This window comes from Ipomoea triloba, chromosome 2, assembly GCF_003576645.1.
Source record: "Ipomoea triloba cultivar NCNSP0323 chromosome 2, ASM357664v1".
NCBI lineage: Eukaryota > Viridiplantae > Streptophyta > Magnoliopsida > Solanales > Convolvulaceae > Ipomoea > Ipomoea triloba.
Window position 1 is genome coordinate 12,322,128 of NC_044917.1, and position 21,215 is coordinate 12,343,342.

At 34.3% G+C, this 21,215-nt stretch overlaps 3 protein-coding genes across 4 annotated transcripts; 2 read left to right on the forward strand and 1 right to left on the reverse strand.

Moving 5' to 3' along the window:
- Window positions 1-491: 491 nt before the first annotated feature.
- Window positions 492-4,035, forward strand: LOC116006972 (RNA polymerase II subunit A C-terminal domain phosphatase SSU72). 2 transcript variants are annotated; one of them, XM_031247526.1, is made up of 5 exons: window positions 492-775; window positions 905-1,203; window positions 1,686-1,831; window positions 3,374-3,492; window positions 3,600-4,035. In XM_031247526.1, exons 2-5 carry the CDS (start codon window positions 989-991, stop codon window positions 3,699-3,701), a joined length of 582 nt encoding a protein of 193 aa, XP_031103386.1. In that variant the 5' UTR covers window positions 492-775; window positions 905-988; the 3' UTR covers window positions 3,702-4,035. The 2 variants fall into 2 exon arrangements, with proteins under 2 accessions (XP_031103386.1, XP_031103394.1); XM_031247534.1 differs by having other exon boundaries at window positions 955-1,203.
- A 3,240-nt stretch (window positions 4,036-7,275) lies between these two features.
- Window positions 7,276-8,860, reverse strand: LOC116010427 (geranylgeranyl diphosphate reductase, chloroplastic). Its single transcript, XM_031249836.1, has one exon. It carries the CDS (start codon window positions 8,776-8,778, stop codon window positions 7,390-7,392), a length of 1,389 nt encoding a protein of 462 aa, XP_031105696.1. The 5' UTR covers window positions 8,779-8,860; the 3' UTR covers window positions 7,276-7,389.
- Window positions 8,861-16,702: 7,842 nt separating this feature from the next.
- LOC116011182 (GDSL esterase/lipase At1g74460) lies at window positions 16,703-20,461 on the forward strand. The gene is made up of 5 exons (XM_031250711.1): window positions 16,703-16,958; window positions 17,520-17,650; window positions 18,794-19,033; window positions 19,580-19,829; window positions 20,134-20,461. The coding sequence occupies exons 1-5, from the start codon at window positions 16,724-16,726 to the stop codon at window positions 20,379-20,381; spliced, it is 1,104 nt and encodes a 367-aa protein (XP_031106571.1). The 5' UTR covers window positions 16,703-16,723; the 3' UTR covers window positions 20,382-20,461.
- Window positions 20,462-21,215: the final 754 nt, after the last annotated feature.

A 21,215-nucleotide genomic window follows, 5' to 3' on the forward strand; every position in this document is an offset into this window, starting at 1 on the left:
AGTAGTATGGTGGTGGTCTGATGGGGTGAACTCCGATTTTTTAATAGAGTTTTACTACATAGAGTTTCGTTCCCTATTTTCTCACTTTTTATTCTCTGATGTTGTAAAAAATGATAAGTTATTTTCATTATGTGAGTTTTAAGAAAAATTTCAACATTAAAATTTTGAATTAGAAAATAAAAGTATTAAGTGGAACTTGAGAGTCATAATAGTGTTATAAGAATATAAGAAAATATATGATGGATGTATGTGCATGGTAAAATTAATGGAAACAGAAATTATAATGGTAAAAAAATTGTATAGTACAATTTTAAAAACACAATGTACAATAATTAGCACTAAAAATGAACATGAATTAGGAATATAATTTTGATTGAGATGCTTTTAGATTTGATTTGATTCAAATTGAAGAAATGAAAAGATTTTGAAAAAAAATATGTTTTTGTTGGAAATAAAAAAAAATGTTTATTGTCATTTTTGGCTCTTTCTAACCTTTTCTTTTCTCTCTTTTCGCTCGTCTCTAACCGCTCCTCGCTCCAGTCTCCATCTCTACAGCTACAGCGTATATCTCCGCCGTCCTTCTCCGTCTTCCTTCTCCAACGTCGCAACCTACGCCTCCGGCCAAGTCCCTAACTCCCATTTCCGGCCACCGTCCCTAACTCCCATTTCCGGCCACCGTCCCCGGCTTCCTCTGGTCCGAATAACAACTTCAACACCACGAACCACGAACTTTCCAAAATCTTCACTAGGATCTTGTCCAACTCCAAATCGTAAGGTATATAATCATCTAGATCTCTTTTTGCAGTGATTAAACCCTATTTGAGTTTCTAGGGACTAGGGTTCCAATGGTTTTCTTATTTTCTTCTTCTTCTTATTATTATTATTATTATTATTATTTTTGCAGTGATTAAATCCGGAATCCGTCTCATCTTAGTATCTTACATTTCTCTCTAGTCGAATTAGGCAATTAAGAGCTGCAGGAAACGCGATGAAGCTCCGGTACGCAATGGTGTGCTCTTCCAATCAGAACCGGAGCATGGAGGCCCATTCGTTGCTTAAGAGAGAGGGTTTCGATGTCGGCTCTTACGGGACTGGGCAGCACGTGAAGCTCCCCGGACCTTCCCTCAGAGAACCCAACGTCTATGACTTCGGTACCCCCTACAAGCACATGTTCGATGAACTCCGTCGCAAAGACCCCGAACTGTATGCCAATTTCCTTTACTACGAGTATTATTATTAGTATTATCATTATTTAATGAAATGTATGATTAATTGCTAACTTCAGTTGAAGTCAAAAGTTACATTTTGCTGGAAGTTTATGCTTTTCAATGTAATAGGAATAAATAATACTAATAATAATAACAAAAACAATTAAGTTCTATGTTTATTGATAGTAGAAAAACTTCCAATTGTGCCTTGTATACCAGCATTTGAATTTCTCTGGCTGAAATTCATCCTCCTTGGGGAGTTGGGGCTTTATTTGTTGATAAAAAGCTTAATCCTTGCAAGGTAAAGCACAATCGTACATAAATGATAAGCTAGATTTTGTCATGGTATCTTAAAATTTCACATGTTTTGGAATAATTATCAGCCCTTTTAATTCTATTGTGATGAACAAAAGTTGCTAAACAACACCACATGTTAGTCTAGTAAGATCAAGCTTCACTAGAATAGGGGTTGTACAGGTACAAGAGAAACGGGATATTGCCAATGCTCAAGAGGAACTTGGGTGTAAAGCATGCACCTCAACGCTGGCAGGATAATGCAGAGGATGGGCCTTTTGATGTAGTGCTTACTTTCGAAGAAAAAGTTTTCGATATGGTGATTGAAGGTCTGTATGTGCTTCATCATCCTTTCTTTGAGAATGTACATATCTGACATGAAATTTCAATAGCGGGTAGCATATTTTTCTTCGCTGATCTCAATCAATCAATTTCCAACAATTGTTCAAGACAATAACGACTATTCTCCATGACTTTTTTTTTTCCTTGGGTTAAAAGAAAAAGAAAAAGAAAACAGTTATCAATGCATTTTGTTGAATTGTATATTGGAGTAGTTATTTAGTGAATAAATACTATAACTTTACTTAATAATGTCTTGTAGTTCATTTTGAGTTAGTTCTTCCTTTTGAATAATTGAAATATTTGCACACAACTTGAGATGATCTCCGCTCATAAGATGAACTATCCATTAACAATAGGAAATTATTCTCATATTCCTATTCATTATTCACAACTTAGTACTTCACACTTTATTGTATTGCCTTTTACCTTTAAGATATTGAGCATATATGCTTGACTTTATATATCGAATAGGGAAAAAACACTCCAATTGCTTAAATCTTGGCCTATTTGCCCCTATAGCATCAGTCAAAGTCAATGAGAGTAATGCTTGTGGGGGTGTGCCTTCAATAATATGCAAGCCAAGAGGCAAATTGACTTTGATTTGTGCTTATAATAGCTGTGTGTAAAATGGTTTTAACTGTTGGTAATGTTTTGGTTTTGTTTGGATCTTTGAGAATAGAAACATGCTTGATTTCCTAGTTTGTCTTTAATGTAATTGGTGAGTTTATGAAGATGAGGTTAGATGAAAAAGGTTTCTAGGATGGGTGGGGGTGATTAATTTTGAGTAATGAAGGAAAATATATATGAAGGGTAGGGTTAAGGATATGCGTTGGGATGCATACAGAGTTAAATGAGGGGAGGGAATACACCAGGGAAGATTTTAGTGGGATTAGCAGAAGATGCACCTGAGCCTCTGGGGTTAATTAAGAGAAGTGGGTGGTAGGATGGGGTTAGGCTTAGTGGTTGATGGGGTGGACCGGTGGCGGTGGAGTCAATTTAAAGCGTATGTGGGGTTAGTCGAGAGAGCTAGGGTAGGGGTGGGGGCTGGTGGTACAGGTCAATGGGTGGGGTCAAATACTTGTTGGTTGGTTGAGAGGAGATATATAATTGAAAACAAAAGCAAAAGCAAACAACATTATTTTGTTTTCAGAAATAAGGCAATAAGCTAGTGTCTTGAAAATGTTTTTTTAGAAAAGGAAAACAAAAGTGAGGAACATTACCATTTTTTATTATTATTATTATTATTATTTTTTTTAATTTTTAAAAAAATTGCTCCAAAAAAAAATCTGAAAAAACAAGAGAAAGTAAGAAAGGAAGAAAAAAATGTTGCCAAATTGCTCTCCTAGTAAATGTGTTGTATATGTCATAAGAACACCTGAAACTGTGGAACTTTGGTGAAAGGAAATGTCTTTCTTTCATGTTTTAATCTTCAGCAATTATATTGATCCTATTGAGAGCCCTTGCAATTCTCCTATCATCCATTTTGTTTTTGTTGGCATAACATTTGACTATCATGTAACTATGTGCAGATCTCCATAACCGTGATCAATTTCTGATGAAGTCTGTTCTAGTAATCAACTTGGAAGTAAAAGACAACCACGAGGAGGCAGCAATAGGAGGTCGTCTTGCTTTAGCATTGTGCCAGGAGGTACATCACTCATGTGTTTTGTTTTGTTCACAATACTCTAGGTGTCAGCATGGTATTGGGTATTTTAGAAGAGAAACTTAATTACTATTATTTACATGATTTTGCAGATTGATGGTGTTGAAAATTGGGAGGACACAATTGATGATATCATCAACAATTTTGAGAGAAAGAATCGTAGGAAGCTCCTGTATAGCATCTCATTTTATTGAGTCCATGAGGTAAAGAATCTCAAACACATAGGTGTAGGTTTTTTTAGCCCACTATTGATCTATGTTTGTAATGTTTCCCCGTTGAGTATTTGATGTACTCTGGATACAAGAGAATGCCACACTCCTTGATAAACTATATATATAGTTTAGTTTGAAGTGATTCATGACTATGTGAACTTGTTGAAGAAAGCAAATAGCGCCTTGGTTCAAACACCTTTTTCCAAGAGAATCTTGAAAGTATTTCCAGTAACGGCAAGTGTTTATTGGAATAGGATTGATCTTTGATCTGCAGTTCCAAGGGAGGAAGAAGATAATCACATGAAAAATTAGATCACATGCTTTTAAGTCTTCTAGTAATGTTCACATTTATTCGTTTACAACATTATTACTCCGTATTATTATTGTTGTTGTTCATTTAACTGTTTTGCATAGTGTCACATGACATAATTGAAATTAATTTAAGGGTGCGCTTGGAAATCAGGAAAATGAGTCATTTAGAAAATATTTTTCTTTTCAGTGTTGCATTTTGGAAAACTGTCTTGACGTGTTTGGTTTATTTTCTAGAAAATGAGTAGAATTGTATAATTAAACATTTTAATTATTTTATTTAAAATATACAAATATTTGTAATAATATTAAAAATAATTCACCGGAAACCATAGCATGGTGGAAAGCAGACCACCGTGGAAACTAGACCAAGCTTAGGACCCAATTGCGGACATAATTGCTCGTTGATGTAGTTGTGGTCTGTGGAAAATGACTTCCTGCCAAATTTTGGTAGAAGTCATTTTCTCAAAAACAGTATTGTTTTCTCTTTGATCGAGAAATGATTTTCATTGACACTCTTCTAAATACGGGAAATCTAGAAAATGATTTCGGAAATCATTTTTCGGGTTTCTAAACACACTCTAAAAGAGAAATATCCTCTATTATAAATATTTTATTGGTTAAAGTGTCATCTAGTACCATGAACTATATCTAATTATTCATGTAGCACCTTCAACTTTCATATCGTATATATCGAGCTGCAAACCAAAATAAAAAATTCACCTAGAACTTTTAGCAGGTTTCCAGGTCTTCCTGCTGACATGGCGCAGGTTTCCAAGTGATGTGGCATTTCTTTTAACCTTATATTGTCCATGTAAGCATTTATATATTAAAAATATTTTTTTTTTAAAAAAAAATACAAACAAAAAAAATTAGCATTTCTATAAATTTGGAAAATTAAAAAAATACTAAACAATAAATTAGCCAAAAAAATATAAATTGTGAAAAAAAAAACTGAAACATTGGAATTGCAAAATTGAAAAGTATACATTATGAAAATAAAGAGAAGAAAATTATGGTTATTTTAATATAATAATTTTTTTTTAATTATAAACATGTAAACGTTTACATGGACAACATAAGGTTAAAAAAATGCCACATCACTTGGAAACCTGCGCCATGTCAGCAGGAAGACCTGGAAACCCGCTAAAAGTTCTAGGTGAATTTTTTATTTTGGTTTGCGGCTCGATATATACGATATGAAAGTTCAATGTGCGACATGAATAATTGGATATAGTTCATGGTGCTAGATGACACTTTAGCCTATTTTATTTGATATCCACAATATCCCATTGGAAATATATTTTTTGCCGAACAGCATTCACTTCATCCATTTGTTTCTGTCATATTTCCCAAATAGGAAAAGGTAAGTTCAGAAAAGCATTGTTGGAATTAAAGAACCAACTCATTGACATTTACATTTCACATGTCAACTTTAATGAATTGAATTGAATGCACAAGAGATTAACTGGTCCACATCATGCCTCAAATCTGCTATAAAAATTTATACAAAGTTGATCCTATTTTCTGGTTAAGATAGTGGCAGAACTACTATGAAATAAAAATTATATTGTGGACTATGGTTCAAAAGGACTTTGCTTAGTTCAAATTTTCTATTTTTGATTCTTTTCTCTCTGCATCACTGCATTATATTTCACAGATAATAATTGTGACTGCATAGATTATCTTCTCTAGTTGCGTAGATTATTGTCCTCGAATCATCTTTGTCTGCATCAATTCGTTCTTCTATTGTATTATTATGGATGGTGGAAGTGACGAGTTAGACTTGGGTGTTTACTATTATTCTGATTTGGGTTTTTAATTTTTTATTTGTTTACTATGCTTGTTTCAATCTAGGTTAGCATTATTTTTATGATTTGATTGTTTCGTGATTTTCTTGTTTCAATTTAGCATTATCACATATAAATCTAGGATCTAAATAAAATAGGATCTAAATAAAATCAACTCAATGTAAAATATTATATTCTTAATCTCCTATTACAAAGAAGTAAACAATAAGGGGCCTTAAAGTTATATTAGATTGATTAGAGTCATTTTCAATTTTGGTCCTACTGTTATTGGAGCATTGCCAATTTTAGTCCACTTCATTAATTTTTGTCACATTGCGGCCAGTCTTATTTAGTCTCTGTCACTTTTGGTCCACCGTTAAAAATTTCGTCAAATAACCGTCTAAAATAGGGGTATTTTAGTATTTTCATGCTTTAATCATCTCCTTTACCATTTGCAGTGGTTTTCCTTGCACATTTTCATCCAATGAAGAGGTCTGGCGTAAGCCATGACTTTGTAATGTGGCTCACATGGCTTTTGCCGGACCTCTTCATTGTATGAAAATGTGTAAGAAAAACCACTGCAAATGGTCAAGAAGATAACCAACGCATAAAAAGACCAAAAATACCCTTGTTTTGGACGGTCATCTGACGAAAATTTTAACGGTGGACTAAAAGTGGCAAGGACTAAATAAGACTGGCCACAATGTGGTAAAAATTAATGAAGTGGACTAAAATTGACAATACCCCAATAACAGTAGGACCAAAAATGGAAATGACTCGATTGATTATATAACATTCCTATATTTTGTTGGAGTTATATAACATTCCCTTGGAATCAAATATAGCCTCCATATAAGATTTTTCCATGTTTTTAAGGGAATGTGATTCTCTTATCAACCTTAGGTATTGTGAGATTCCCTTCTCATTTTATATTCTTTGCCCTTGAATTTTTAACTTTTACAGACGACATTCTCTTATGTTGTTAAGTTTTTACTTGCTTTATTCAATCCATTCTTTGTCCCATAGAAAGGTGAAAGTTTTACTATAATTTTTTTTTTTTAATAATTATGAACCTTATTTTTTTTATTATTTATTTTGTAAAGAGGCCTAGATATGGGAAAACATAAATTTGAAAAAGAAAGAACATTATATTGTGCGGAGTAGCAATTTGACATCTTTTCCATGTTTGCAAGGTGATTTATAATTTGACGGTATTAAAATAAAATAATCATTATAACATAAACAATAACTTATCAACCAAACAGATTTATATCACACAAGAATATAACATTTTTAATAATCTAAACACTTCGTGTACCAAGAGATAATTTCAGGGAGGACCTATATAGTGAGAAAATATTATATCAGTGTTGATTTGTATGATTTTATTTTCTGTTAATTGTAAACCAAATAAGGTGGTTGACTAGACGTTGATGCATATAATAAATTTAAGAAAATTTTAAAGCCTAATTTAGCTTACATTAAACCAAACTGAACTCATATATAAATCTCAATCACAAATACATTTAAGAATATTTATGCATGATTAATTATAATAATAATAATAACAATTATACGCTAAGCTTGTCCATCTCCTTCCTAAGCGCATTGGCCCTAACCAAGCTCCCAATAGTGTTCACCGCCAACTTCAAATCCTCAATGGGGTTTCCCGGCGCCACCTTCTTGTACAGATAGCTATCAAACGTCATCTTCTGAACATAATCGTCGGCGCACATCTCCACGAACGCCTCTCTCGCCGGATTTGATCGGTAAAACACTTTCTGCAAAACATCTAACACCTTGTAGGTCGGCCAATATGTTTTGTCCCATTTTTCTAAGTACTTTCTCAGGTCGGATTCGTCCACCATTCTCTTCCCGTTCTCCGATCCCTCCACGATCGCCTCCGCGCACATCCGCCCGCTTTTGGCCGCGAAGTAGATCCCCTCGCCGGAGCACTTCGTCACGTACCCAGCGGCGTCGCCGACCAGGGCGACCCGGTCCTGGACGCGGCGGGGACGCGGGTGTTCCGGGATTGGGTGGGCCTCCACGCGGATGATTTTGCCGCCGGTGATTTTGGCGGCGGCGCGTACGCGCGTGGCGAGCTGGAATTTCTTGATGTCGGGTTTGTGGGTGACGGTGCCGGTGCCGACGGCGACGTGGTCGCATTTGGGGAACACCCAGCCGTAGAAGTCCGGGGAGACGTCGTCGCCGACGTACATCTCGGCGAGGTCCTCGTAGTAGGTCATCTTGTCGTCCGGGATGCGGATGCGTTCTTGGAAGGCGATGGCGTACTCGTAGTCGCCGGCGTTGATGCTCTTCGCCACGCGCGAGTTGGCGCCGTCGGCGCCGATCACGGCGTCGACTTCCAACGTCCGCCGCTCTCCGCCGCCGCCGCCGTTGTAGGCGGTGTACTGGAGGACGTAGGGGGAGGTCGGCGACTTAGGGAGGTCCATTTTCAAAAACAGCCCGTTGAGCACGGTGGCGCCGGCGCCGGCGGCGCGTTCACGGAGGTAAGCGTCGAGAACTTCGCGGCGGACCATTCCGATATACTCGTGGGGCTTAAGCGTTCTGCCAATATCCACGGCGACATTAGAGGGAGAAATCATTTTCATTTTGGTGACACGGCGATCAATGATGTCCAACGGGAGGTCAAACTCGCCGACCATACAAAGCGGGATGGCCCCACCGCAGGGCTTGCAGTTATCCATCTTCCGCTCAATCAAGAACGTCTCTATGCCGCCCTTCGCCAGAGTCTCGGCGGCGCACCCGCCGGCGGGGCCGCCGCCGATGACGGCGACCCGGAGATTCCGGCCGGTGACACGTGGGCTGCTGTTGGAGGCATTTATGCGGAGCACCCGACGGTTAGTGTGGGGTTTGGGGAGAGGCTTCGAAATGGAGGCGTTTTCCGGCGGGGATGATTGACGGAGGCCGGTGAAGGTTTTGAGAGCAATGGAAGCCATTTTAGTGGAGAGTGGAGAGTGAGGATGAAACGGAGATTTTGGTTTCGGAGTTTTTATGGAATCTGTGTCCCCGTGATATTTTTGACAGTTCGGTGGATATGGTTTTAGATATTGATGGGATGAGGACGGTTGGATGATTGGGGATGGACGGTTGCGATTGGATTTGGATAATGGGGGAGATTTTGGTTTTTGGATCGTCTTTGCTAATTGGAGGAATTATTTTGCAGGATTTGCGATGCGAGTGGTTTGTGTTTCGACACGTAAACATAGCATGTCTGTGGCCACTATTGCTTACACTTATAACCAAAAAAACAAAAAAACATTTACTTTGAATCTTTTGTTGTTAGTTGTTGTTGTTGTTGTAATGGAGGGGTACCTAAAAAAGAAAGCTAGTTGGTGATTTTTTGGCTCATTCTTAATTAAGTTGGTCGAACAATTAGTTTAATTATGATAGAAAATATATCTCAAGTATACCTACTTGGTGCCTATGAAACACCTTATCTGATCCGACTCCATGCATGGAGAGGGGCATTTACCGACCATGTCTAGTAGCTATTGGTCAGTCAGATATTCATCACATGTGAACACCGCTCCTTAGTTTTCGACTCATTGTCTTAATTTTTTGTTTGTGAAAATTGAAAAAGTACAACACAAATAACATAATGAGCAAACACTTAATACAATTTATACTACCGACACAATTTTAGTTATAATTAAAGGCTAATGTTATTGGCTCTTATTAAATTTTAGAGTTCTGTTCAACTTCTCGTCGAGTGCATGAAGGACACTTGTCATGCATGCCAACTTCTTGGCATGCGTCTTCTCCAAACTCCTAAAAATACCGCATTAATTGCTTGTAGAGGGGATTTTTTTCATTCACTGTCTAGAGTACTTATAAGCTCGGGATCCTCCGACTTTCGGTCTATTATACTCGAGCTAATATACTACATAAATCCTCATACATATTCGTATATCTAAGAGTATTTACACTACCAAGTTAATTATAAAGTTTTAAGTTTAACTATTTGTAAGAGCTATCTATTTATGTCAAGTTCAACTTTCAATAGGCTCTAAGTTGGCTAGAATATTTTCAATTGAGTTGGTCAGCGACATGGTAACCACATAGAGAGAATGATAATTTTTTTTTTTTTTTTGAGTTGGATAAGATAATGATGATATTATATTATAACATAATTACAAATATAATAGCAAATTAATGCCAATCAAATACTTTAGTTAACCAAATGCCTTGTGGTCAAGCGGCATAACTGAGACCTCTCAAATGAGATGTCTCAGTTTGTCTTTGTGCTTAAGGTTGGATAGATGTATGAATAGATACTTATATTAATGAATGGCTATATTTCTAATAAATGAGACTAGATAGTAGACACTAAAAAGCATAGGGGCCAAACTTTTGATGATGAGGCCTTTTCATGGCGAATAGAGGAGGCTCTGGTAAAAGATTGAAAAGAATACCAATTACATATATGAAGGTTTTACTAAAAGTCTAAAACCAATGAAATTTTATTATTTTCATAAAATATATATATTTACGTAATTTAAACGATTATAATGATAAAATAAGCTCAAATAATAACAAAATTTAAATAATAAACATTAATTTTTTCATTTTAAGAAGACGAAAAAAAATTTAGGAATAAGGTTCAAATTGGTCACTGAACGTAACCTCAAAGTGCAATTAGGCCACTGAACGAAAAAAAAAATGCAATTAGGTCACTGAACACTCCAAATGCATGCAATTTTACCTGATAGCAGGTTACCTCCCATTTCATCAGGTTGTCTGCTTACATAGATGGTGAGTTGGCATTTTAAAATATTTTTTTACTACTAAACTTTAAATATAAAAATAAAATAAATAAAAAATTTAAAAATTTAATTAAAAAAAAAAACAAACAAACAAGCAGACATTGTATTTTTCATTTTTTTTGTTCATCTTTTAATTAATTGTTTTTGGAAAAATTGTAATTTATGTCCATCTATAATATGTCAATTATCAATATCACCCCTGAATTATTAGTGGTGTAAATGTTGCCCCTCAATTTTTAAAACGATACATATATTGCCCCGCCCGTACCGTATGGGAGGGGCAATATATGTACAATTTTAAAAATTGAGGGACAACATTTGCACTTGGGAGGGGCAATATATGTATCGTTTTAAAAATTGATGGGCAACATTTACACCACTAATAATTCATGGGTGATATTGATAATTGACATATTATGGAGGTGGATAAATTACAATTTTTTTTTAATTTTTTTTAAAGCAAGCAGGCATTTAATTTTTTATTTTTATTTTTAATGTATTATTAAAAAATTATTTTAAAATGTCAATTCACTATCCACATAAGCAGACAACCTGATGAAATGGAAGGTAACCTGATATTTGGTTAAACTGCATGTATTTGGGGTGTTTAGTGGTCTAATTGTATTTTTTTTCGTTCAGTAACCTAATTGCACTTTCAGGTTACGTTCAATGACCAATTTGAACATTATTCCAAAAATTTAAGACAAAAGAAGAATGTTGAGATCGTAAGGACCAACAAGGAGAAGACATAAAAAGAGTTAGGAGTTGTTTTCAAATCTTAATCTAAACTTATTTCCTTGATCTCCCTGAGGTTGTTAAGAATAATGAAATTGTACTGTGGGTCTTGAATGTACAATTTAGCTAAAGGTTCCAACTTTATTTTAAAGGAAATATTTATCTGAAAGAATAAAATTATAAAAACAGATAAATAAACAACAAGAAAATAAAGCGATAAAAATGGAACTAGACACCAGAATTGATCACGCAGTTCGGAGCTCCACTCCTACGTCTGCGGGGCACTTCACGTCAGCCCAATCCACTAGATGATCACAAGGGTTACAAGGAGTCTAACAACAACCATCCTACACTAATAGTTACAAAAAAATACTTCTAGCTAAGCCTTCCTCATCTTGGAGTTGACACTGTGCAATACATCACGATTCACCAACACGGCTGAATCTTCAAGCAACCAGAATAAGAACACGTGAAGAACTGTAGAAAAACCAGTATGAAATCCTCTTATAGAATCTGATTCAAAAGAATAATGGAAGTGGGATTTAGAATAGTAATTGGCATGTTAGAATCCCATGTGATAGAGCTATATTTATAGCCAAGCCATTAACCAATCATCCCTTAATATTTGCAGCTGAAAACCACTCCAAATAAGGATCAGCCATAAGTTTAGATGTGAGTAAAATGAGGATCATGATGACTGAATTCTGATTTGACTAAAAAGAACTGTTCCAGCGAACTGACAAAACCACCTAATAAAATAACCTATGTTTTTGACTAATAATTCAGCCAATTAAAGGTGGTCCAAATGTGTATCATTTGTACACTTACAAATAATCTTCTTAGTTTTTTTTTTTTTTTTTTGAAAGCATATTCTTCTTAGTTAGTGTGGTCAGTTTGTTCACTCAAGTAGGGTTGTGTAGTGGTAATGTGGACGGGTTCGGATGGTTTGAATGTATGAATCGTCAACCTATTTAGATTTAGGTTTCGCTTTAATGATTTAAAATCGGTGGATATTTAATTTTTTTGGATTCAGGTGGTTTTAATTGGATATTGTATTCAGATTGAATAAAAAATTCAAAAGTACAAAACTTACTACTTTTTTTTGAAGAAAAAACAAAACTTACTACTTAAAGAGTTGAAGTTACAAACTTACAACCTACAAGGCTACAACGGGCAAAAATTTACTAAGTTACAACTTAATTGTTAAATGAAATTAAGTGAATTAACTTACCAAAGGTAAAAATTTGTGTGAGATTGTCTCACGGATTTTTGTCCGTGAGACAGGTTGGGTCAAAATCAAATGTAATGCTTATACTGAAAAATGTAATACTAATAAGGGATAAAATGTTTATTACTTTAGAAAAATGTAATTCTTTTTAAGAAAAAATTAATACTTTTACATTTTGATTTAAAAGTATTACATTTTTCTCTTATAAGTAATAACCACTTGCTAACATTACTTATAAGAGAAAATGTAATACTTTTGATGAAAAATATAATACTTTTACATCAAAATGTAAAAGTATTACATTCGTCCTCAAAAGTATTACAAGTGTGCTAAAAAAGAAAAAAAAAAAAGGGGTCAAGATGCTATTTTTCTATATCAAGGTAGGATTGGGGGCAAATTACTACTTGAGTTGTGAAACAAAACCCAAAACTTATAAGCAACATACCAACCCAAAGTCCTTTGATTTAGACAAATGATGGAAGCATCACCATAGCTAACAACTAAAGTTAGTAAAGTTAGGGGTGTGCAAAAATTCGGTTAACCGTAATTAACCGACCGAACCGATCTTTTTCGGTTAACCGTAACCGAACCGAATTTTTCGGTTCGGTGAAGGTTAAAGGATTTCTAAAATTTCGGTTAACGGTTAATTCGGTTCGAAACAGCCGGTTAACCGAATTAACCGAACGGTTAACCGAAAATTTTAATATATATATATATATATATATATATATATATATATATATATATATATATATATATATAACATGCCAAATCCCTACTTTGTATTTAAAGAATTTATATATATGAATGGATGGAGCATCCAGGATGTTTGGATTTACTTTGTATTTAAAGAATTTCAAAATTTGATTTAAAACTTTGGTTAATCGGTTAACCGACCGATTAACCGAAAAAAATTTCGGTTCGGTTAATTCGGAAATAGAAACTTCGGTTCGGTTAACGGTTAAAGGGTTTGACAAGTTCGGTTAATTCGGTTTTGTTAGTTCGGTTCGGTTAACCGAATGAACACCCCTAAGTAAAGTAGTAACAATTAAATTGCTATTGAATTGATATTGATATTTTTTATGGAAAGGAATCAGGGTAGCAACAATTAAATTGTTGCCAAGCCATTGTCCTAGTTGTTAGTTTGTATCACAATTCACAAAAAGAGATAAGTAGTCTCCAAAATCAAAAGAAGATAATAGCAAATCGCAGATTCATAGAACTGGAATGAAAGTTGAAATAAATAAATATTACAGTAACGCTTGGTAGGGAAGATTTAGGTCTACACTAACAGCTCCAGTACATCAAGTGGCCAACTTTTGAAATGAAAATCATTAATTAAAAACAGAAAGTAAGAAGGATCGGAACTTAAAACCAAAAAGCTAGAACAAAAATGAAAAGGAATTGCATTTTTCATACCTTTCAGCCTCATAAAGATTTTCCTCAATCTGTTCTAGTTAATTTGATAACCTCAACCAATCTTGTGCACATATTAGGGCTTCCACAGTTTTAGGAGTTAAAGGAACTCTTAAATGCATCTAATACGCTACCCTAGTATTGAATGCGCTTTTTGAGGTAACTGTAGATATAGGAATTGCTAGCACATCCTTTGTCATTTTTTAGACAATAAGAAATTAAATCCCTCATTGTTTAGCTTCCACAATCTAAGACATCAAAATTAGCACTTTCTTTCACAATATTTTAATTCAAATAAACTTGCAGCTTAGTATGTTTACTGCTTCCACCACTCCTCATTCTTTGTCTTTTCAACCTAGAATGAAGCCTACTAATTGTAGTTTGAGAATGGACATGTTTGCACAATAGAGGCACTCCCCTTTAACAACTTTACTCTTAGCATTTAGGATATTTTCAAAATGATTCTAAACTTTGGACCTAGACTCAACATCTTTTCTCTTCTTTGTAAGAACAACTAGAGGAGCAGAGTCACAATTGGATGCTGAGTAGTTGTCTTAGTGCCATGGGCTTCCACTCTATGTTCCTCTTTAGTTGAGGTTTTAGGATGTCCGAATACACTGATGCTTTCTAGACCATCTACAAAGATGGACATCAGTATTCATCAGAGAGACAAACATCAAAAGCTCCCACAATACATATTTAACCATAATATATTCATGTATTTTAAGCACATAAATCACAAAATCATAACATATTTTTATCATAACACTTTTTTTTTTGAGATTTCATCCCATATATTTTTTTTACGTGAGAGCTCTTTCGCATTTGATCTCTTATATATATATGTGTGTATGTGTGTGTGTGTGTGTGTGTGTATAAGAAACGGATCAAATGAGAATGCTCGGCCAAAATGAGAATGCTTGGCCAAGAGAGAAATAGAAACTCATCGTAGCCGTCCGATCCATCTAGATAGATCTAATGAATCATAAATATTTTTCTAAAGCGGTGGCACTTGCGTAAATAATTGAGCTTTGAAGTGCAAGTAAATTGTGTTAAATATGTAAATAAAAGTTTCATAGAGTGCACTTAAGTGCAAGTAAAATATATTAAAAGCGCAACAAACAATGTACATTGGGCAACAATATTAAGTGCACATAACGTTAAGTTATCATTTGTTGCATCAATCTTTATCATTAAGTGCACCAATGTGAAAGACGTTATCTTTAAGTGCACTAATGCGAAAAGGTAAATTATTTGTACTATTAAGTGTAAATAGTTACATTTTTAAGTGATTTTACTTGCATATTCTACTTGCACACGTGCATCTGTTACTTGCACTTTTAACATAAGTTTTTTTTTTTTTTGAAAACAACTTTTAACATAAGTGATTTACACTCAAATTTTCAGTTATTTACACAAATATTACCACAATACATTTTCTTAAATTACTTATGATCTGTTGATCTTTTCAGATAAACGACTTAGATTAGTTCCTATCTCTCTTCTAAGTTCATGTTATCACTGGTGTGTGTGTATATATATATACACACATGTCCCGATATTGAGAAATCCGACCCAAACTGAATATATCACAGATTGAGTGATTCGGATGGAGGGTATAAAAATATATATGCCCCATCCAAATATCCAAAAATATATAGGTTTAGGTAACCCTCATATCACATTTTATTTGTAAATTGAATCAACCACTTGCATAAGTTGGAAGGATTTGATTTCTTTTAATACGGAGTAGTTTATGACTTTTTAACAATGCGAATTAAGTAATAAGAGTTGAAAGAGCTTTTCTCAAATTAATCTAACAATAACTCAACTCTAAATTGGTTAGAAGCCAATAGAAAAATACTAGTGGACTCCAAATATTTACTCCTCATTTGAAATTTTAATTTGTTGCTGACATTTTACTTATTATCTTTAGTCACATCAGGGATAAGAAATTATGAGTCCATGTGGTAGAACTCAAGTCAATATTGGTACTATATGTCAAGGTAAATTATACCGTGAGGTATGATCCACCTTACATTTTGAATTGGTCTGTGATCGAAAATGATATTGACGTTATGTGTCTGCACTTAACATAGTATATGACTATGAATAAATTGAAGCTAATTAAGGTACATTAATGTGTTCATTATTGACACATAATATGCAATAGTTAACATATTATAGGCCTGTAGTTAACAAATTATATATCTTCAAGACACATAATATGTTAACTGTTTAGATCAAGATCTACAATATAAGGTAGATCTTGGTCCATTGTATAACAATTGATATGCCAATCGCCCTCTCACCAATATAATAACTCCCAAACAAAGTAATAAAAACATTCTGCAGATTGGTGCACTAGTTGAGCCAACTTATAGGAAAGAACACATAACTTCAAATCTTTGAATCCAGATGATAGGCAGGTAAACTCACCAGTCACCATAACGTACAGTTCTAGCCTTCAAGGTCAACACTTGAGTCTATAAACTGTTATAATCTCTGACAAGTTGGGCTTATTTGATAATAATGGTTGTAACAGAACAAGGCAAGGTATGGTAGTTGCAGTTAGGTAAGACTAAAAACACACCAAAACAAAAAAATAAAAATAAAAAAAAAATATACCGGTTGGTTTATCAAACTCTGTCTACCATCTTAAATTTCCCCATGATTGGCCCGACCTCATGTTTAAATTCAGAACATATAATTTAGGACGTGAAACAGTATGGTATTGCAATGGAGTTGGGTGTGGTTGTGAGCATTATTTTAAGCGTTATTGTGTTGGTCCAACAAGGTTGTGAGTCGAAGGTTGTCCAGTTCATCTTCGGCGACTCCCTGTCGGATGTTGGGAACAACCAGTACCTGTCTAAGAGCCTGGCCAAGGCTAACTTGCCATGGTATGGCATTGATTTTGGCAATGGATTGCCTAATGGCAGGTTCTGCAATGGCCGCACCGTAGCTGATATTATAGGTAAGCCCTCTAGATTTATAAGTATTATTTCATTTTTAGTTTTTTTTTTTTTTTAAACATTCCAGATTGGTATTAGTATTATTGTGCTTGACCAGTTTTGATCATCTATCAACAAATATATTTAAATAACTTTAAATATGATGACATTTTAATCCTTTTTAATACAAAATGGACTGATCTGCTATTATTATATATTTATTTTTATTTTAATGAAAAAAATCCTTAATTCACGGGGTCAGAGCGTTCTGTCTTTTTCAAGTGCAATTTGTGCATCAGTACAACAATGGTAGATGAGAGAACACAGTGGGAAGAAATTCAAGCTGATAAAATCTCTTTGTATATAAATATTGTGGGTCAACTCATTTTGTATTAAAAGGATCGAACTGTCATCGTATTTAACATCATTTAAATATGTTTGTTGACCAAAGACAAAAATAGTCATACCACAATAATATTACAACTAACAGGAGATGTTTTGAAAAAGTAGAATGATACATACAAGTCTATAACAAAGATTATGCAATAACAATATTTTTCCATTCCGATTGTTTGTACGTGCAGGTGATAAAATGGAACTTCCAAGACCTCGAGCTTATTTAGATCCATCATTGTCCGAAGATGTTATTTTGGAAAATGGAATCAACTTTGCTTCTGGTGGCGGTGGGATTTTGAATGACACCGGTAACTTATTTGTAAGTCAAATTAATTCTTCCATGAGGACATAAACAGGTTGAGTTTTTATAAGGAAACTTTTCAATTCTTAATAGGGAAAATGGCATCTTTAGTCCCTGAGTTATAGGGGTAGTATAGACTCAGTTCCTAAGTTGTGGCTGTGTGCGAGTTTAGTCCCTCAGTTATTCACAAAGTGGCGAGTTTAGTCCATGGACATTAAATTTGACGAAAAAATTAAAAAATATTCAAAATTTGAGGGGTAAAATAAGAAATTCACATTTTATTATTATTCTTATATCAAAACCACTTTTACAACATTATTTTTCACTTCTTAGCCTAATTATTTTCAAGATTTTTCATTTTTAAAAGCATTTTAATAACTTTCAAATGACTTGTTAGTAACCTGACTCTCGTATAACACACTTAAAACCTAGCACAAATAAAGAAATGCATGATCATTGTATTTAGGTGTATGAAACACACTATTCTAACAAGTTTTTATTTTTTTACTAAGCAACAAATGTAATACAATTAAAACTTTTGAGATTTTTTTACACACTATCCTATCTCAAAAGTTTAATTTTATTACATTTGTTACTTAGTAAAAAAATAAAAACTTGTTAGGACAGTGTGTTTCATACACCTAAATACAATGATCATGCATTTCTTTATTTGTGCTAAATTTTAAGCGTGTTATACGAGAGTCACGTTCCTAACAAGTCATTTGAAAGTTATTAAAATGCTTTTAAAAATGAAAAATATTGAAAATAATTAGGCTAAGAAGTGAAAAAATAATGTTGTAAAAGTGGTTTTGATATAAGAAAAATAATAAAATGTGAATTTCCTATTTTACCCCTCAAATTTTGAATATTTTTTTATTTTTTTCGTCAAATTTATCGTTAAGGGACTAAACTTACCACTTTGTGAATAACTGAGGGACTAAACTCGCATACAACCATAACTTAGGGACTGAGTCTAACTACCCCTATAACTTAGGGACTAAAGATGCCATTTTCCCTTCTTAATATTACAATTTTAAAAGTTTTCCATCGGCTTGGCCGCCTCGAACAATATCGGAATCGACCTTCTACGCTGTCGGACGCTAGCCGGCGAATATACCCTGTGCGCCGTGTTAATATATGTTTGAATTATATATGGTACAGATGCAGAGGTTTTCCCATTACAAACAGATAGAGCTATTCCGAGGAATCCAAGAACTAATACGAGAAAAAATTGGGAGCAAAGAAGCAGAGAGGTTTTTCCAGGAATCGCAATACGTGGTCGCATTAGGTAGCAACGATTTTATCAACAATTACTTGATGCCAGTTTACCCCGCTTCTTGGAAGTACAATGATCAAACCTTCATCCCTTTCCTAATGGACACTCTCCGATCCCAACTCATTGTAAGTTTATGTGTTTCCTTTCAAATAAAACTCTAAATTTTTTCTTTCAAAATGTTGAATTCCCAACCTTAAAGACTTCACGACCTAACCTAATATAACATGTAAGAAGAAGTAAATCACAGTAACTATCAGTGGTTCAGTAGAAAAAGTCAAATGTGGCACAAGAGATCTAACTACATTGGGTATAATCGTCATATTGCCGTTGCCGAATTTTAAACATTGGTCTCTTCTCTCAAATATTGCATACTAAACCACTAAGCTAAGCTCGTGCGAGCAAATAAAAGTCTAAACTAATGGGCTTGACGTGTGAGGTCAAGTAATTTTTGACGGGCTCCAAATAACACAGATCATAGTCTCTTAGCTTTTTTTATTAAGTTGTGCAAAGATTCGAACCAATGAGTCTCTAACCTCTTGTAATGCATTGGTTTTGATACCAAATTAAAGCATTTACTCATTTCCAACTAGAAATTGAAGTTGATATTTGAACTGCACGTTTATATTCTCATCAACAAATTTTACTTAGATTCAATTTTCTTTACTTTGCAGATGTTGCACAGTTTAGGGGCAAGAAGATTGATAGTATTTGGGTTGGGGCCAATGGGGTGCATTCCACTTCAAAGGGTTTTGAGTACCAGTGGAGGGTGCCAAGACAGGACAAATCAACTAGCTATGGCCTTTAATGAAGGAGCAGCCAATCTTGTGAATGAATTGTCAGCCACCCTTCCAAATGCAAGCTTCAAATTCGGAGATGCCTATGATGTTGTCAATGATTTGATTACCAATCCAAACAAATATGGTATGCCGTAACAAACTTTAATTTAATTGATTTACTTTATATTGCAAATTGCCACTACACATTGAAATGTGTTTAAACCAAAAGCTATAGCTGGTATGAAAGCGTAACTTTATTTCCTTATATCACCACATATTTCAGCACCAATCAATTTAACTGTACTGTGACCTGTCTCATACCACTTTAGGATTAAGCACTTAACATTACGCCAAAACGTAGTGAATGTGCAACTTTATTATTTCTTTATATCGCCATGTCACACATTTCAGCACGAGCCAGTTTTAACTGCTCTATGACTGGTTTGCAGGGTTTAGTAACTCTGACTCACCGTGTTGTTCGTTCGGGAGAATCCGGCCGGCGCTGACGTGTATTCCGGCGTCGACGCTGTGCAAAGACAGAAGCAAGTATGTGTTTTGGGATGAATACCATCCCACAGACAGCGCAAATGAATTGGTTGCAAATGAGATGATAAAAAAGCTTGGGTTTTTGAAGGTCAATGGCACAGATAATGCTTCTTCCCCTGGACCAGCCATGCCTCCTTCCTCAAATGATTAAATTATTATCCAACGTTTTTATACATTTCAAACAAAATCTCAAGAATTCTTGTTTGCTCAGCAATTTTATTTTATTTTATTTGTAATTTTCTCTTTTCCTGTCATCTAGAAAATGTTTTATTGAGTTTTTAGAATCATATTTATTTTCTTCCATAACTATTCATCTGTTGTTATTTAAATTATTAAGTTTTTTTTTAGTACTATCGACTCTATTTCAAGGTATGTGCCAACTGAGCATAAGTACTTTGACACCTAAATTATTAGCTGCTTAATCATATGAGTTAATGCATTTCACGTTTGGTGCAATCTTTGGTTTAAGTAAGTTTAGGTCAATGAGAATCTAATTTCATGATATTAAGAAAATGAAACATTACATTAGCATCTTGTATGTTTATATTCTCATCTTGATCTAAACTGCTGCGATTTATTTTAACCCTAAAAGTTTTCATATTCTCATAACTTTGATCCCTATGTGACTTTTTTAGTATAATATTCATAGATCTGATTGAGTAAATTAAGAAAGCGTTAAAAATGTAATTCACGATAGTACATCTTTTTAAAAGAATCATCCTCAAATATGAATGGTAAAGTGATGCAAAATTTAAGTTAAACACAAACTAGTAAATTTGTTAAGTTTTCTTCTTTCTCTCATTTCGTACTTGAAAAGTACTTTTTTAATATTCCATCATCCAAAGAAAGAGATAATTGAGATTTGATATCATTACTATTATATCCCCCAGAGGTACTTTTGGTGGAAGGTGGGATGAAATCTATTACTCTTTAAAAGAGATTAAATATTATATTCAAGGGACTTTCAACTTATTACTTTGAAAAC

What these genes read in the sequence shown, in the direction of transcription:
- LOC116006972 (XM_031247526.1), top strand. Translation starts at nt 989, where the DNA reads ATGAAGCTCCGGTACGCAATGGTGTGCTCTTCCAATCAGAACCGGAGC. An exon ending in TTTCGATATGGTGATTGAAG is followed by an intron (nt 1,832 to 3,373) that starts GTCTGTATGTGC and finishes AACTATGTGCAG; the next exon opens with ATCTCCATAACCGTGATCAA. An exon ending in CTTTAGCATTGTGCCAGGAG is followed by an intron (nt 3,493 to 3,599) that starts GTACATCACTCA and finishes ATGATTTTGCAG; the next exon opens with ATTGATGGTGTTGAAAATTG.
- LOC116010427 (XM_031249836.1), bottom strand. Translation starts at nt 8,778, where the DNA reads ATGGCTTCCATTGCTCTCAAAACCTTCACCGGCCTCCGTCAATCATCC.
- LOC116011182 (XM_031250711.1), top strand. Translation starts at nt 16,724, where the DNA reads ATGGAGTTGGGTGTGGTTGTGAGCATTATTTTAAGCGTTATTGTGTTG. An exon ending in CACCGTAGCTGATATTATAG is followed by an intron (nt 16,959 to 17,519) that starts GTAAGCCCTCTA and finishes TTGTACGTGCAG; the next exon opens with GTGATAAAATGGAACTTCCA. An exon ending in CTCTCCGATCCCAACTCATT is followed by an intron (nt 19,034 to 19,579) that starts GTAAGTTTATGT and finishes TTTACTTTGCAG; the next exon opens with ATGTTGCACAGTTTAGGGGC.